The sequence below is a fragment of the Lissotriton vulgaris genome, chromosome 4_1 (assembly GCF_964263255.1).
Source record: "Lissotriton vulgaris chromosome 4_1, aLisVul1.2, whole genome shotgun sequence".
Classification (NCBI taxonomy): Eukaryota; Metazoa; Chordata; class Amphibia; order Caudata; family Salamandridae; genus Lissotriton; species Lissotriton vulgaris.
Window position 1 is genome coordinate 993,182,410 of NC_141691.1, and position 18,685 is coordinate 993,201,094.

General features: G+C 44.1%; 1 protein-coding gene across 2 annotated transcripts in view; it reads right to left on the reverse strand.

Annotated features, from left to right (window-relative positions):
• The window catches only part of GNAL (G protein subunit alpha L), a 928,322-nt gene that overhangs the window by 510,047 nt on the left and 399,590 nt on the right, over window positions 1-18,685 (reverse strand). Inside the window, exons 1-4 of one of the 2 annotated variants that reach the window (XM_086965255.1) lie at window positions 14,438-15,822; window positions 14,146-14,218; window positions 12,393-12,447; window positions 11,708-11,827 (exon numbers count right to left, since the gene is read on the reverse strand). In XM_086965255.1, coding sequence (XP_086821381.1) covers window positions 11,708-11,827; window positions 12,393-12,447; window positions 14,146-14,218; window positions 14,438-14,576 — 387 coding nt within the window. In that variant the 5' untranslated portion in view covers window positions 14,577-15,822. Of the gene's footprint in view, window positions 1-11,707; window positions 11,828-12,392; window positions 12,448-14,145; window positions 14,219-14,437; window positions 15,823-18,685 lie in introns of those variants that run through there. The other variant, XM_086965254.1, reaches the window with a different exon arrangement.

An 18,685-nucleotide genomic window follows, 5' to 3' on the forward strand; every position in this document is an offset into this window, starting at 1 on the left:
TGCCTACCATGCTTGCTATAACACAGATATGGTTATTATTTTATCACAAAGCACGTGAACCAGGGAAGCTAGCTGCATTATGCCAAGAAAGCCGTAGAGCAAAAACTCAAGTGGAGCTGTGGCGTGAAGCAAGGCCCATGTTTGCACGGTAGATGCCTGCAATGGATTTTTCCAGCAAACATTATCCGTAGGTGACGTAGGCGTGAGGCTACAGTTGACGCAGCTCACAAGGAGCATGCTTCCTGCGTCAGGACGTAAGCAGGTGTGCCCTCATGACTGTCAGAGGTTTCGGGAGTTGTGAATAAGGTTTACTGAAACAATAATATGGAGAGAGGACTCTGCTTTTCATGAAATATTTTGAGCTAGCCTAGCTATCCAATCCGGGGCTATCAACTCACTTTGTAATCTTCTGAGGTGTACTTCCTCCCGCGTCACCCAACGACAGAACTTGCCATCCGCTGTCCTTTTAATCCCTAGCCCCTATTATGTTACCCACCCTCCTCTCAGTTCTTCTTAAAATCTATTCTAACTGCATGCTACGAACTGGGATGATGGTTATAAACTAATGTTTTATTTGTTTAACATGTGTGTGTGCTTTGAAGTTTAAAAGAATAAAAATTAATGAACTCGAAAACATTTTTTAAAAAATGTCTCTTTACTGAATACACTGGGATTTTGAAGGTCCAAATCACACTCCAATGAACGTTTCAGGTCACCGTTTTGGGTGCTAAAGCCTTACTTAATATCAGAGCAATCCGCCTTATGTTCACTTTTACTTGGGCTCCGTGAATGACAACCACATGTTGACAAAATAGATGCACCCATTTCCCGTCCTTAAAAAGAGTAAGAACTACAAATCCAATTAAACAGAATTTTTCCAAAGTCGTTGATCTAGCAAAGTTTAGCATACTTGTTCTGTCCCCTTGTTCTAATTGTGCAGGTCGCAATTGATTGTATTGTTTTATATGATGCTTTTAGACTAGGGATCTAGATTAGTCGGCCCTATAATTGTCTCTTTCAGAGTATATTAAAAAATAAATGAATTTTTAAACTTTCAATTTCTTTGTTGTATGATATTGTACTTGTGATATTGGTAGGTATGTTTATGTATACCTGTCTTTAGTTTTGTCTCAAGGGAATTTCTGATATCGTGGTTAGACCAAAAAATGAACAATGCATACCACCTGAATCTGCAGACTAATGGAAATGAAATGATCTAAACATCAACAAATTGAAGTTGACAATCAAGACATAGGGCACCACCAGAAAAAACGTGAACAATGAACACATTGGGCCTGATTTACAAATGAATTACTGTGACTTACCCTTGGAGTACATATGGAATTCAGTAGTATGACAGTTGTACAAGAGAAAGCCACTCCTAGTCACAGCAAAAGCCTTGTGCATTGGGCATGTGGTGCTATGAAAACTCACCTCAAACAGATAACAAGTGTTAGTCTAGTGGTAAATGTCACATCCATTTTTACAACACTTAACAGTAAAAAAGGCCACTAAGAAGGTTTTTTAGCAGCAACAGCAGACAGCACATGGACTCATGGGCTTAAGGGGAAAACCACCAACGGTTGAGCCATCCGGTGTAAATTCTGAAGGGATCTCTCATGTTTCTAGACAAGCCCTGCCACACAATTAATAGCCGGGTGCAGCTCTTTTTTCGCAGTGCCCACATTTAGAAAGCGCTCGATAATTCATCAATCCATCTTTGCGATTTCAAAAGCACTATAGTCTGGTAGGGCAACTTAGTGCTAATGCCAGTGCAATAAAAGTGATGTTCCAAGCAAGGGTTTTCGGTGTTCTCCTAAATGGCAAGAACCCGAGATTATCCAGGAGTGAATATCAAGGAGAATGAGCACTGGTTGGAACCGTTGGGCTGCCATCATTGTTCCTAATGCTATAGATGTAACAAGTACACAATCTAGAACCAACTCGGTTTCAATAAGCCTGGGGCGCTACCGGAATGTGCCTTATGGGAACTGTGGCCAGAAGAAACAGAATATCTTTTTACCAATGTTGGTGCTGTGTCCCTGGAGCCCACACCAGAGCCTAAACAATATAGACATTCAGCGAAACAATGTTTTTGAACAAAATCCTCTCTTTAGCCACTACGGACAAACAATATATAAACAAACTTGCGCAAAGAAAGAATCCAAAGAGAAAACTATAATATCTCATCAACAACAAGAACCGAGATTAAAGGAGAATGAATCCAGCAAAAGTAAACAATGTACTAGAAATACAGAGATGAAGCAAAAAGTAGAAGAAAAAAAGTGACTGACAGTCTCAAAATGCCTCTGGAACTTAACATGCAACAAGAAATGATACCACATAATGGATTTCTGTAGCTAGTACCAAGATGTTAAAAATACAGTTGTGGTACACAATCAAATTATCTGTAATTCAGGACTACGATGAAAGGATATTGTTGTCTTTGTCAGAAAAATAAACCAACGAGACGACAAGCTAAATTAATTCAGTAAATATAGATCCCTAACTAACTGTTTTGGAGGATGGACTTCAAACAGGGAAAAGAGGGTTGGAAAAATGGTACATTGCCTGCACCTTAAACTATAGTGAACAGAAGAGGAGCAATGAGGCCTCCCGAGGAGACGAAAACACCTCATTCATAAAGAGAGAAGTCAGACTATCACATCAATATTAGAATCAACATACCCGTCATCAGGGCTTGCATCCAGTGGCAAAATATTAGATTTTTGGGAATGGGACACAAGCACTTTTTCTATTCCTCATTGCAAGCCCCTCCCATTCATCATCTCCTTCCCTCAAACATGTTACCTCCCAAACACGGTTCCCACGTAGCTCTATAATAAGATCACCAGATATAAATGTAAGTGTTTAAATCTTTTCCTATGGCTACTTTGTCTTTTTGCACGCTATGGAGGTTGTGAGGAATGCTCAACAAAAAATTTACGTGGTTATTGGCTGGATCAATCAATCATATGCTCACAGTTGGTCACTTCTGAGATTAAACGAGGATTAAAGCTATTTACCTCTAAAATGATTAAATCATAGAATATTCATTCCATTAGAAAAGCAACCACCTATCACAACTCATTTATTTACAATAAGGAGTTTTAATCGAGAACTCCAAACACAGCGAAACATTTATTTATATACATTTGTACAGTATTCACAGCGAACGGTAAAGGAAAGAGCTAGTGCTTCTATAAGGGTGCCGGAAAAAGAAGAAAGTAGTGGTTTAAAGAAAAAGGGGGTGTAAGCCTCAACGAAAGAGTGACATAGGATTTTAGTTAACTTAAGGCAAAAGCTGGTATTTATCCAACGTATTAGGTAAACAGGCCACTATTGGTATTGTTCAAATTTTTAAACAATCATACAGTCTTGACTAGCATGTATAATGTTCAGGGGAGTAGTGGTCCTGGTTATTGGAAGGGGGGCGTCGACGTTTCGACCCGTCTTGGGGTGCAAGGGTAACTGGGAACCTCGACCTGCGGGTCTTCCTCAGGACGTAAAAGGCAAAGCCTTCGTACCGTAGCTAAAACGCTGTCTGCCCAATTTGCTTTAATGGGAAGTGCACAATCCTCATGAGGATTGTGCACTTCCCATTAAAGCAAATTGGGCAGACAGCGTTCCAATTCCAATAACCAGGACCACTACTCCCCTGAACATTATACATGCTATTCAAGACTGTATGATTGTTTAAAAATTTGAACAATACCAATAGTGGCCTGTTTACCTAATACGTTGGATAAATACCAGCTTTTGCCTTAAGTTAACTAAAATCCTATGTCACTCTTTCGTTGAGGCTTACACCCCCTTTTTCTTTAAACCACTACTTTCTTCTTTTTCCGGCACCCTTATAGAAGCACTAGCTCTTTCCTTTACCGTTCGCTGTGAATACTGTACAAATGTATATAAATAAATGTTTCGCTGTGTTCGGAGTTCTCGATTAAAACTCCTTATTGTAAATAAATGAGTTGTGATAGGTGGTTGCTTTTCTAATGGAATGAATATTCTATGATTTAATCATTTTAGAGGTAAATAGCTTTAATCCTCGTTTAATCTCAGAAGTGATCAACTGTGAGCATATGATTGATTGATCCAGCCAATAACCACGGGTTGGGCCATTGTTTTTGATAATACTGATTACCCAGGTCCAACAACCGTTTTGGGTTACCCCATTTTTTATAATGGCAACAAAAAAATTAGGCATTAGAAAAGATTTGTGTTACCTCAAATTTTCAATAAAAATTCCAAAGCCGAGGTCCTGTTTCGTTAGCCTTTGCCCAATGGTCTGCCCCGAATCTATGTTTCTGATTGAGTGGCTGCCGTTGGGTTCGGTATGGTTGAGCATGCGAACATACTGTAGTCTTTCATTATGTCAAGCCTATGCAACCGCACAAGAAGAAACTGCGTTGAGTGTGTTCTGAGCATTCAAAAGTAGATAGAAACCAGTGAAACAATGAGCTCACAATGCACCTGGCAAAAAAAGAACAATCTTCTGAATAATAGTAGATAATAAAATTTAGACCACACCTCCTTTCACTTAAGAAGACTACTGTCAAAATGCACATGGTTGCTTACCTCTGAAACAGGGAGTGGTATTATAATAATGGATGATTAACCAGCTCTTGTGATAAATGGAACAGAGGAGCTGACTACAGTTCTCATTAACCCAGTCTCATCTGGATTAGCCATCAGGCAGAGTTCCACCCATCCATCACAGATGTAGCCCCGGGAACCAACTACATTGGGTGTCTGTTCTTTCCGCAACATTGTACCTGAACAAAACTGAACTCATACTTCTAAATCCAACAACACTATAAATACCAATACAATAACCAATACATAAAATAAATCTACATTATTTTTGGCATTGTGTTTTGATGTTTTGGATTGAAAGACAGATTTTTTTTACTGGGCAATAATCCTATTCCATTATTTCTTCTGTTTAAAACAAAGTTTGAAGGAACTATAGTTAGAAAATGAATATCGTCATCCATGTGACAGTGAGGTCTAGGAGCTGAAATCAGCCACCTGAGAGGATAGCACAAACTATGTATCAGAAAGCAAAGGGACGGTCAAGTTTAAGTATATGCCCTGTGACCTCTTGACAAATTACTTATCTGATTAGTGGGAAAGTTCAGGTTTGGACCAAAAGCAGAGTGGTACAACAGCCAACATTGGTGCACACGTATAAAAGAGGGCTGTCAACTAAGGAAAGAACAGTGGAGTACTTAGGTGTAATGGGTGAGTGTTATAATGATATGGCTTAATTGTGTAATGATATGGCACTAGGAGTCTACAAGAAACAACAGAACAACCAAGCGCACAACAACTTATACAAGCTTATTTTTTTAAGGCTCACTCCATGATCACAAATGTCAGAAGATCCAGCCAGACCGTTCACCAAGAGTACGTCACGCAGTCAGAGGGAGGTGGTCCCCACTTAGCCAAACATTTAAAAAACTTATCTCCAATGCAAAAACAAAAAATTACAATGCTAAGGAAAACATGCACCAGATCCTTAAGCAACCCATGAAACCTAAGAACACTACCACAAACATGAAAACCTATTTTATAAGCGTAGAACACCTAAAGCTATATACAGACGAATAAGCAGATTTACACTCAGCTGACAGTAGCAAAAGCCACTAAAACACAATGCCTAAGAGAAGTTCACAAGAACCAATTTCTGATCCAAATCATCAAAAACCATTATTCAAGAAACATGGGATGAGAATAGGACTGAAGTGACAATGGAATAGAAAACTATTACAGGGCACAGAAACCAAAATATCTCAAAAGATGTGTAACTTTCCGGGACAGTGGTCTGAACCATTATGCTTTCTGATGTGTAATGAGAATATTGGAGTACATATTTGAAGGCACAAACTTGATACCGGACATCTACTCCAATAGTAAAGAACAGTTGAAACTTTTTTTAATGTTCTACCTTCACTTCTGACCATTCTTCCTGTGCAGTGTATGTCTTGGGTTGAACTTACTTAAGTGTTGGACTCGACTACTCCAAAGTGCTTCACAGACAGGTCTAGTGAAGGGAAAGACCATAGATAATATTGTAAGCCTGCAGCACGTTGTCTTGTATGTGGCTGCAGAGGAGTGGGTGAGATAGAAGGGGACAGACACAGGAGTGTGTGTGACCTTGCGTATCGTCACACCTGCTGTCAGGTGTTTCGTGTTGCTCCACGTCAGCCACAGGTAGATCATTCTGATCCGTTTTAGCTCTGTATTCTGGTGCTTGGGCGTCCATTATGAAAAAAGTACTACAAATACCAAATGGAAGAAAAATAAAGGGGTGGCCAACTAAATTCTGACCTGCAGCAAAGCAAGAGCTTCGTCTGCCATGCTCATTAGATTGTGCTACTGCAGCCTGTTGGATCCATGGTAATTCTTAAAGCATGTCAGTCTATGAAGTATATCTTGGCTATTCCACTGGCGAAGCAGCTAACATTTGCAACAGTCCCCTCCTGCCTACCTCTTGCCCCTGGCCAGAGCCTGAGGTAGCATGATCCGAGTCCCTGGCAAAGTGTAATATTTATGCGTGAGAGAAAGCAGCTCTCAATGCTGGGCACGCATGAACAGAAATCGCATTGGTCAGAATATCACCCATTTTCTCAGTGCAATGACAGAATTAAAAGGCCTGACAACCTTGCCCAATGGACTTGATTGAGATGTTCACTTAGCTCTTCTAATGCCTTCTTCGTGTGATCACCTGGGCTGTATAACATAAGTGCAACTGGCGTTTGTGCCCGCCTTGCGCACCCCTGAGGCACTTCGGTATTACAGAGGGGGCCGCAGATGCTTGTGGGACCCTTTTGTAATATCGATAGCATCATCAAAGGGCGTACCCCATTTGCAAGGCTCTGTGGCGCCCTGCAAATTAGGGAATCCCTTTGCCTCTGTGCCTAGGCCACATTATAGGCATGGGTGCAGGAGGCGCACTTTCAGTTCACCCTCTGATGGCTGCGCTCTGAGGGTGGGTGTAGTCACTCACTGCACCCGCCTGCAAGGGTACCTCTAATCCTCCTTCAAAGTGCTGGCGCCTGCACTGTGAAACACAGAGTGGCTTCAAAGCAGACGCTTCATTTTTCACATCAATGCACTGCCCCCAGGGCAGCGCGAGTTCGGGGCTGCCCTGGGGGCAGTGCATTCATCCTAATACATATCATTTTCCTTGTTTGCGCCGTTGCACCTTTTAAAAGGTGTGCCCGGCGCTAACAAGGAAAATGAGCTGTATCTGTGATACATGACAGAACAGGACGTTCTACCCACATTTCTCTCTGTGGCATGTGAGAAAGGCAGGTGAACATTTCAAGACAAGGAAACTGACTGAGGGACGGGATTTATCTGCTTGGGCTTGGTGGGTTAATCAGCTGGCTCAACCTTTCACAAGATAGTTCAGCCAGAACACACTTTGGGTGAAGTTGTCACAAGGCATGTTTAAAGCCACTGCCAAAGATACTTGGACTGTTCCCGATTAGTAAAACCAACATAATAAGTTCCATCTTCAGAACTCGTATGTCAGAAATGCAAGAAGCCATCAGCCCAGGATTTTTTATGCGGAAAACTATGTTTTGGTCTCAAACTGGTCTTCTCTCAGAGCCAAAGGCAGTCACCCAAAGACTGTAGTTCTAGGCAAAGTAAGATGCACCCTGGGGTCTTGCCAGGAATACATATAATGGGTTATTCGCCGTTTCAATACATTACTAACCACCTTGTGTGTGCGCACAATACTTTACTATACATTTCTTTACATTGCTCTAAAGCACAGGCCACTTGCTTGGGATGTCCTATAAGACATCCGCCAGTGCTGAAGTGTGTGTTTTAATCTTCTTAGTGGGGGGGGGTATGGGGGGGGGGGATTTGGGGCAGCGACAGAAAAGACCTTAAAGTTATTATGTGGGGCCATAAACCCGAATTCCTAAAGTCGAGAACTCATCCACACAGGAACCCTAACATCATATTTATTCACAAGTAGAGCATCATGTGTGACCATTGAATCTCTTGTGATAAGGAGTCACAGGATCGTTTTGCCACAACTGACCTAACTCGACCCCTCAGAATGTTCCTATGAATCACTTTCTTCATTTTGCATTGCGAAAAGAGTTCTCGCTTACTTGTTGACATGTAGAGCACAAGCTCCATGATGCTCCCAATTTTTTTTTTTACAAAATTGAAAAAAGGCCTACACAAATAAAGCACTTTTTTCCGAATATAAAGTTTGCCTTCATTGAACAAGGAAGCCCTCTTGTTTAGGAGTGCATGATGCAATGTTGTGAACACGTATTGAACAAGAAGTACAAGTATGTGCTTTTTATTGATGACAATACAAGCACCTCAACAAATGATGTAGCAACGAGCTCTTGAAATATATCAGATGGGCAAAACAATCACTTTACGGGTCAAGTTATCCAAATAATAAAGATAACATTAGGCACTGCATGGCACGTTTTCCCGACACATTTGGTTGAACTGTGCCTCCAGATTTCAAGAATCGCTCTGAACACTAAATGATACTACACTGAATAAGACTTTATAAAATATGGATGCTTTTGTGAGGATAACGGCTTCCAGTTTAGAATACCAAAAGAGCCACTGGATAATACAAAGTTCTCCCAGAGCCCTCAAAGATCTGGAAGTCACAGATCTGAGGCCTAGGCCCGGTGGACCCGACTTGCCCCTTCATAGTTCTAGAGTGGATCACATCAGCAGGTAGTAACAGAGCCTATCAATCACGTGCCAGGGGTCAATTCAGTTCGCTGGTGCATGTTACAAAGATGCTCAAAATTAGGCAGCATGCACTCATTAAATATTGTGTGCCCCTTGGCTCTCCTCTTTGACCACAGGTTTACAAAAAATAAAAGGAATACGTATCTGTACATTCATGGGCATCCCCAGCCCAAACAGGCAGACTGTTTCCCCACAGCGAGGGAGAGAACTCTTCTGAAATGTCCTACTTTGAAAATGTCATTTGTTACCCTACATCTACTAATCAAGGGAATACACAACACAGGCTTAATCAGGTGAGGTTTGAATACTACATTAGGAGATTAAGATCACCAACTCAGTAGTTTGGTTCTCTCCATCCAATAACAGGAATAACCAAGTGTCAACTTTCTTGTAAAGATCATCACAAGACCTCAGGCTCAAGGTACAGCAGGATGCCAGGGGTCAGTGTGATCATGGGTGAAAAGTGGGTAGTTCGAGCTAGTTAACAACAATAATAATTGTCCTTCTTTCAATCGACTAACACCCAACATGCGGACGCACAAATCCAGCAAGTCGAAAAACAAAGTTAGAACTTCTCTAAGACTGATACTATCCTAACCTTCAGTCGTCTGGCAACAAACGTATAAACAGAAGGGTGCCTGAAACAAACATATTTAGCATAAAGGCGCTTCTCTTGAAGCTGCACGACTTTTTAGAGGCATGAGGGACTGAGGATTCAGCATCTTCAGAACGCTCCACCCAACCCAACTCCTAAATAAATACACCATTTACAAACGTCTGGTATCTTTCGACTAAATTTTTAATGTGTATCTACTCTCGTGGGTTACTAAGCAATCTCATAAGCACAGAAAGAGGCCCAAACAAATGTAAAATGACACAGAGCCTAAATACCGCGCAAAGCAGTCTTTCTGTTTGTTTAACGCAAGGTGTGAGGAGATTTTTCCAAAACACCAATCTTCCCCTATTGGGAAGTTCAGAAACTTTTATTTTGTCAAAGTGCACCGTGGCACCTCCAACCAGACAAACGTCACAAGCTATTGCTTTCTACCGAGCTGGGCCTTTCTGGCCAATCCTGTGAGAGCTGGACATTAGGTCATGCGGCAGATTTCCCGTTGAAAGTTTTTTTGATTAACTTTTTTCGAAACAAAAAACACAGTGAACACAACGCTGACCAAACCACCAAGACGTCAAATCTCATGGAGCTACTTTGGTAGATGAGCTGCTAATATCACGAAGTATTAAAACAATACCTTCATCTTTAAAGTTCACCTTTGTTTACATAATGCACAGATTTGGAAAACTACAAATGAAACATACTTTTTTTAGTAAATGCATAGGAAAACAACAGGCATGCCAATTATTTCAGAAATTAAGATACAATTGATTACATATGAAACAGCATGAATTGATACTCAGGGGATGTGCAACTTAAGAGTATTCACAAAATGTTCTCAAACCCTTCTTCGACATGAACCCACTTTCCACTACAAACCTAGTTTGCCAGACTCATGGCAACGCTGCCTCATTCCCCTCCCCCCTGACATCACAAACTTCATCAACATGTGTATAGGACTGTTGTGGTCCAACCAGGAGAACTCGCCACAGCTTTTGCCAATGACCACTTCCCCTCCCGTTCGCCAACTCACTGGACCACTTCACCAGAGGTCACAACATTTGGAACCCTATCCCATACAGGTTTCAATATCCCCCAAAGGTTTAACATACTCGTTCCAGGCGTGTAAAGGAGACTGGAAATCTTTCCACATTTACCAAAATGCATCCCTATCTTAAAAAACAACTTTGGTTTTAGACATACACAAGAGAAGATGCTCTACTGTTTACAAGACAAGCAAAATATTACATTTGTACAAATCAGGCATTAAACATGCTCATCACATTTAATAGCATTTTTCACAGTGCGCCAAGTAAGACAATTTCATGTTTTTTTTTTACTGGTGGTAAAGTTCAATGCAGCTAGAGTAAACAAAGCCAGTTTACCTCATTGATAACGCACACGTTTAACTTGATTTGCTTAATTTCGCACTTGTATGTCAGTTTGGCTGCTTATTGGAAGAGCAATCAAGTAAAATAGGTCTTTCGTCTACCTCAAACCTCTCCCCGCCCCGGTTTCCACCAGACACATAACTTTAACTTTATATATTTAACTTTAACCTAATTTTGACTCTTGAACATACAAGTTACAGAATGTTGCTTGGGATTTCGATCTAAACATCCACTGAAGTACAACAGAGGTGGCGTGCTGCTCAAACTTAACAATCTAAACAAGGCAGACTTTTTAACAGTTTAAGATTTCTGGTACACTACACATACACAAAAACTCCTCAACGTGGAAGATGCAATTGCAAACCTGGTGTTTTTTTTGTTTTTTTTTACCGCCGACCGTGGATTCCAATTGCCATAAAACATCCAAGAACTATTAACTGGAAACCACAAAAACAATAAAATCAACTTTAAGGCAGAGTATCTTATGCTAACAATCAGTTGCTCCTCCTTCTTGGCTTGGGCTGTATGGCCCTTCCAACATCTCCAGATCAACAAAAAGCCTCCAAGAAGCAACCAAGACCCACGTTCAGATAAAGACAACACTTGCAATGTTGTTAGTACTCTACACCTCTACCAAGAGCATACAGACATTCTGCAGCACCAAAGCGACCCAACAGTGTATCTCTCCACACACAACGTCTTCAATTGCTATGTAGCTTCTCACTATGTCCGAGTCATCGCACATTTGCTTTCTAAACACAAAGCAAGCAAATTAAAACGTACAGTAAAGTGTGGAACCGGTGCAGCAATAGAAATTCAGTGAGTCACCTATGTGACGAGACTGCTACCAACACAAGACTGAGTAAACAAACATCTCCCCAACTCTTGGGCTAGAGGGAAGTAAGTAAAGCATGAACTGAAAAGGTCTAGGAGTGGCCAGTGTGCCTCTTACCTGTGTGTAGTCGAAGTCGGACAAGGGTGCTATACTCTTGATGTAGTCCATTCGGAACTGGTTCTCTGGGTTGCCCACTGGAACTGGAGGTATTAAAGTGCCCATCGCAGAAACTATAGTCTGGGATTAGATAAAAAGTGTTAACATGAATGATTATCACAATGTGTGTTCAGAACAATGCCCTATTTTCATCCATCTATGTTTGTCCTTATGCTGTAGCTGCTACCATGCCCATCCATGCACTTAATGGTCCCTTACAAGAGCCAGCTGCTACTATCCAACTCTTAGCAATACGATAGCCTACTCCAACTTTGCTGGCCACTTTCCCTTATGACTTCGCTCTAAACTGCACGAAAAAGCAACCAAGTACTGTTTCAACAGACCACCGATTCCCGTCAACAAGAATCCCAGAACCATAAAGGATGCATAGTCTAGAAGTGCCTCGTGATCACAGTAGGGGGGGAAATGTGCTAGAAAAATGCACATAGCCTAAGAAGCCTGCACGATGCTCTCGACACACTGGACTGATCCAGGCTAACATTTTATAGTTAAGGATAAATACAGCTCCCCCAACCTAACCAGGAAAAATTAGGTAACGGAGCATGGCTAACACTAAAGAGCCTACAACATGCACAGGGATCTCTGCCCCAAATCACATGAAACAGAGGATTAGACACACACTTACCACAATCGCATCTTTGACGTTTTTCCGAATGTCTTGTACTTTCTGTTTCTTTTCTCTGCATTAAAAAGGATGGACTGTAATTAGATATTAATTCATAACTCTGCAAACTTGAGCTGTTTGTTTCAAAGTCCTGAACCCCCATTATTATTCTTTACTTTTTCTACATAAACAGGTGGATTTTTTTCAGGCAAAATTGTTGTTGGGATTTTTTCTTTATACAAGTTAAAAAGTAGGGTTTATAGAAAAATGCTCATTTATGTATGGCCCCACCATACTGCATTCATTGATCTGCAGCAAATAAAACCCCCCAAAATGTATGTGTCCTTACGAACCTGTGGATAATGTACACATTGGTAATGCTTACATTGGTAATGCTTGAGTATTTATTGTCCATTCCTAAACTAACGCACACTAACAAATGTATACAAAAGGTTTACTGATATATTAAAAGTCAATTATTTTATACAACACTTAATTTTTCAGCCTGGTAGGAAAGCTTTCGGAATTCTGGAACATACTGAAACTAGGGGCACAGTGATTTAAGTTATTTTGCCAGGATCACAGAATGTGCAGAAGCTAGGACCATATCCCTGGAATCCTGCGCCCATTGCGAACAACCATGGACATGGGGAAATCTGCTTACTTCAAAAAGTGCGTGCTTAGTAGACCATCTAAATTATGAACAATTTTAGGGACACACCTGAAGCAAACTTGCCAACCTATAGTCAACACACTTTGAAGGGGTATTGGCGTTATGCTAGTGACTTATAACTACTCCAGAAATTAACATTTCATACATTTTACGAACTTAGCATAAATAAGGAACGTGATACAATCTCAGTATTTAGATGCGCACTAGTAGTTATGTTGTTGCCAGTGCTAACAGGAAACCATAATTGCAATCCTGCCTCCACCTCATAAAGAAAACTTGTGATCCTAAGCAAAACATTTTTTCAGGGCTGCAGTTTCCTAAACTTTTAACAAACAGCCTGAACATAATAATTCGTTTTAAGTTAAAATTCAGAATGGTAGCTTTCTTAAAAAAGCCAGGGACAGTCAGAAACGTTTCTAAATCGGTACATAATGGTAGCTTGGGGAAAAAGTAACTGCATCATAAGGATGTCTTTATGATGTTTCTGACACAATGGCTACATTTACTGAGACCTGAGGGGGCGGTTTAAAAATCGTGCAGGTGGCAACAAGGTAAACAAAAGGCTGTAACATGGACAAGCTAGTTAGCCCTGGAGTTGCCTGTTTCCAGGGAGAGACAGAAACACACACATTACCCTTCAAAAGTGCGCATGATAAAACAGGTCTGCTTCTGCGGGGGGTGGGGGGGGGGGCACCAGTGCAGGATTGGGAACACCACCGAGGGAAGATCTGGGGGGGTTCTACTGCATTCTATGCCATGCCGGGTGCTGTTCTGGGAGCTGCAGCACTCGTGTGGAAGTCTAGTCGCCATGTTGTTGCTACACAGGGGCCTGTCAAACGCTGCAGTAGCAACAGTAGAAAATACAGTAGAGAGCGAGCGAGGCCGGGAGGAAAACACAGGCGCGCACGGCCTGCTCAGGGCGGCATGGTGCACCAGAGGTTCGCCCTCCCCACCCCCCACGCGCCCACCATGGCACGGCCCACGCCAAAACCACGCGTGCAACTGGCAACAGCCAGCCCTCCCTCCACCTGCCCACCAGCAGCACTGCTACCTGGCAGCGACATAGCACATAGCAGAGGAAATGGGAGGACGGATGCTTACTCTGGGTTGAATCCGTTGACGTGCAGAATCCGCATCTGTTTGACAATAGTGCTTTTTCCAGACTCGCCAGCCCCTGCAAGACAGAATTGGGGGGGGGTACGTGAGATAACGAAAGAGACCAACACGAGCAAACAGCGTTCATGGTGCAGATACATGTACGGCACATTGCATACAAGGCCAGGGGTTAAACACACACACACACACACACAGTCTCGATGCGGGCCCCCCAGGCCTCTCCGGGCACGGGGGCGGCGGGGTGCCGCCGGTGCCCACCCGCGGCGCGCGCTCTTACCCAGCAGCAGCAGCCGGTGGGTGGCCTTGTACGCCAGCCGCTCCTTCTGCAGCTGCTTCTCGATCTTCTTGTTGGCTTCGCGCTGCGCCTTCTCGTCGATGCGCTGATCCTCCGTCTTGCTGTTCCCCAAACAACCCATTTTCCTTGCTTTTTTGGTTCCAGTAATTCCGAGAAGAGGGGAGGGGGGGGGGGGGGGGGTCACCAAAAATCGCGGGGCGCGGGGTTGAGGCACCCCTTCCCCTTTGGCCGTGCCTATCTAGCTATGTATTAGAAAAATATACCATACATGAAAAAAAGAAAAACGAGGGGCCGGGGGAGCTGGTCTTTTTACATGCCCGCGACGCATAAAGGGGTGGGTAAAAATAGCCCCGCTGGCTGCTGCGTCTTGGTTTCTTGCCCCCTTCCTAGGTGCCTGGCTTGCTGCTCTTCCCCCCTCTGCTTCCTCTCCCCGGCCTGCAGCAGCGGCCAGGAAATACCCGCTGCCACCGCCGTGCAAGGGAAGAAGGATTCAGAGAGGAGGGGACAGAATCTGTAAAAAATGTCTATAAATAACACACACACACACACACAATGAAGAGAGAGCGAGGCTCCTCCTGGAAACCAGCCTAATGCTGCTGCTGCTGCTTGCCTCCCTCACCACACACACACACACACACACTGCCTATATTCCTCTCTCTCTCTCTCTCGCTCGCTCTCTGTAAATTTGGGGCTATTTTTGTCTTTCCAACTCAGCACTGCCTCTTTCTGCAAGACCAGAAAATAACCCAAACTGCAGGGCTCTGTATATATTTATATAATTGTTCCCTGTCACACACGCGCAGTCCCCGGCTCCTGGCTGCTGCATTGACCCGGATTGTGCAGGCTTCCGGGCTACACATCTAACGGAAGCACCTATGCTGTTAAAAAAATAATAATCGGAGGGAGAACAAAACCATGCATCGTATACATATGCCCGTCGGTAAACGCCGCAGCAGACAGACGCACACAGGCGAGAGCTTTGCCCTCAAAAAGGTAATCAGCCGGGAGGAGCTAGGAAGCGCCCACCGCCGGCTGGGGGGCCCTATGCGCTATCGGGGGGAAAGGGCTGGCTGTCATCGGGGCGCTTGCAATCAACCGTTGTGGTCATGCCTTTAATACACATGGGCGCAGAGGGCACGTTTATACTATGCAGGAGAAGAGACGGCACCGTTCAAACGAGACGATGAGGGTGGAATAAATGCTCGGATTTTCAAAGAAAAGATGCCGCCCCTGTGCCTGCGCTGCCGCTTCCTGCCGCGGCTCTGTGGCCGTGGAGATAGTAGGAAGACCCTGCCCCGCACCGCTGATGCCCCCACGCTCTGCCCGCCGCTCCAGCAGCACCGCTGTGATAGCCAGCACTGACACACAGCAATAACACCCTTCCGCCGCCGCACGCAGCTGCCAGCGCCGGGGGGCGTGGGCTGGCCGGGGTGTGGCACAGCCAAGGAAGCTCCTCCCCCCACCCTACCAGGCAAGCTAGGCCTCCGCTTTCACTTCGATGTTGCTGCCTCTGCCAGGCTCCAACTGTCCCATGTACTGGTAGCAGTCCCTGTTTTCTTGCGGTCAGCTGTTCACCTTAGTCGGTTAGGCAGAATCAAGGCTTTAAGTCACGCCCCTCTGAAGCACTCTTTTAAAATGCATACTTTGATGCAGTGCTGGAATTGTAAAATATAAGCAAACACCAGGAGATGATGGACGGAACACTAATACTGTTCAGACACTCACCTCCAGTCACAGATCTGGGTTGAATCCATCATCGTTCTTTAGGTCACTTCGCCACCCTCAGTTCAGACCCAGCTATATGCAAATCAGTTTTGACAGTGTGCCTCATGGGAGCAGTTCAGCCCGAACTGCCAAGTCAGGTCATTCCTGGACCGGAAACAAACCTCCTGGGTCCGGTTTCGGGGTAATACCCCTCATCAGCCATGTTAGCTTGAATCCAGTGGCAAAGTGAGCAAGGGACCCACGTCTGGGCATACCCTGCCAACTTAGGGTAAACAAAGCAAGCACAAGGAGATGACAAACTAAGCACTGATATGATTCAGACACTCACCCCCAGTCACTATTAGATCTGGGTTTAATCCGCCATTGTTCTTTAGCTCATTTCGCCACCCCAGTTCAGACCCAGCCATATGCAAAATCAGTCTTGACCCTGTTCCTCATGGGAACAGTTACAGTTCGAATGCCAAGTCTCCAGGTCTCCTAGATCGGAAACAAGCACCCTGGGGCCGGTTTCAGGGTAACACCACTTATCAGCCAGGCTAGCTTGAATCCAGTGGCAAAGTGAGCAAGAGACCCACGTCTGGGCACACCCTGCCAACTTAGGGCGAACAAAGCAAGACTGATTTCCATATGGCTGGATCTGAAGTTGGGGTGCGAAGTGAGAAAAAGAACAATAATGGATTTAACCCAGATCTAGTAGTGACTAGGGGTGTCTGGAAAAGTTTCACAGCTCTGTCCATCATCTCCTTGTGTTTGCTTTGTTTGTCCTAAATTGGCAGGGTATGCCCAGACCTGGGTCCCTTGCTCTATTTGCCAATGGATTTAAGCTAGCCTGGCTGGTGAGGGGTGTAACCCTCAAACCTGCTCCAGGATGCTTGTTTCCGTTCCAGGGAGAACCTGACTTGGCAATTCGGCTGGACTGCTCCCATGGCTGGGTCTTAGCTGCAGTGACGAAGTGAGCAAAAGAACGATGATGGATTTAACCCAGATCTAATAGTGACTGAGGGGTGAGTGTCAAGTTTCAGCGCTCCGTCCATCATCTTATTGTGTTTGCATTGTAAAATATTTAGCCATAAATTGGGGCTCAATGTGTGGCAGAAAAAAGGGGGAGGATTCACATGGGTCTGAGCTTGAAAAGCAGTCTTCCAGTCAACTTGTACATTTATTTAAAAAAAATCTGCTGTAAAGAAATTTCCAACAAGCACAAATGTGTTAAGAAATCTGTTCTAGCTGCCTTGATAGGTCACAAAGAGCATGCATTAAAAATATCTTACTTGGTTAAGACACCTGCTGCAGAGCTCAGCAATTTTGAGGGGATAATAATAGTAGTAAGGTACCCATGGTGGCTAGTGCAATTCTGGGACAGTCAGTCAGTCAGCATACCTGCCAACTTGAAAAACAATCTCACGGTAAGAGGAAGGGTGGGGCCTTAAAGGGGGAGGGGTGGGGGGGCTCATGCCGAGAAGTACCTCCAAGGCAATTTTAAACCCCAACCTGACCCCAAGCCACTTCCTCCCAAAAAAATGCTTGCCGAGGCTGGTGCCGATCTCCTGTGGCCACGGAAAATGAGCTGAAAAACCACTATTTACAGTGGTTATCAGCTAATTTTCCCTGCCACTGTGTGATATTGGTTCCTCACAGAAAGACCGTGTGATGGGAGCCGATACTGTGTGTCACACTGTGGCACCATGTGAGTTGGCAGGTATGAAACAGTCCTTGTATAGCACAGCTAATCACCCGTGGGGGTAGCCTGGTGCTAGGTTGCTGAACTTAATTTAAAAGCCAAGTCTTGAGTCTCTTCCTGAAGTCTGTCAGCAAGTGTGATGTTCGGAGGTGGAGAGGGAGAGAGTTCCAGGACTTGGCAGCGAGGTAGAAGAAGTGGCCTCTGCTGTGGCTACAGTGGATGTGCTGTGTCTGTTCAAGGAAGGCGGAGCTAAGGTTTCTGGATCGTTGGTGGAAGTTCAGTCAGTGGTTCATTTATGTTTGTCCATGGTTGTGGAAGCCTTTGTAGCTGCGTGTCAGTAGCTTGATTTAGCATCTCTTCTGGACGGATAGCCAGTTGAGTTTCCTCAATTGTTGGGTGATGTGGATCTGTTTGAGCAGGGCGAGGAACAGTCTGGCTGCTGAGATCAGTATTGTAAGGAGCCTTCCCATGAGTTCAGGGGTGGGTCCTGCGTACAGTACATTGCCATAGTCCAGGCGGCTGGTGATTAGGGCATGCATGACTGTTTTTCTCATGTTTGTGGAGAGCCATTTGAAGGTTCTTCATAGCATGCGAAGAGTATGCAAGGAGGCAGAGGATACTGTGTGATCTGTTGTTTCATGGTGAGTTTGCTGGCCAGGATGTTGCACAGGTTGCATGTATGGTCTTTTGGTGCAGGGGTAGGTCCGAGTTCTGGCGGCCAACAGGTGTCGTTCCAGAGGGAGGCATGGTTGTCAAAGATCAGTACTTTGGTCTTGTCGGAGTTGAGCTTCAGAAAATTGTTCTTCATCCAGGCTGCAAAGCTC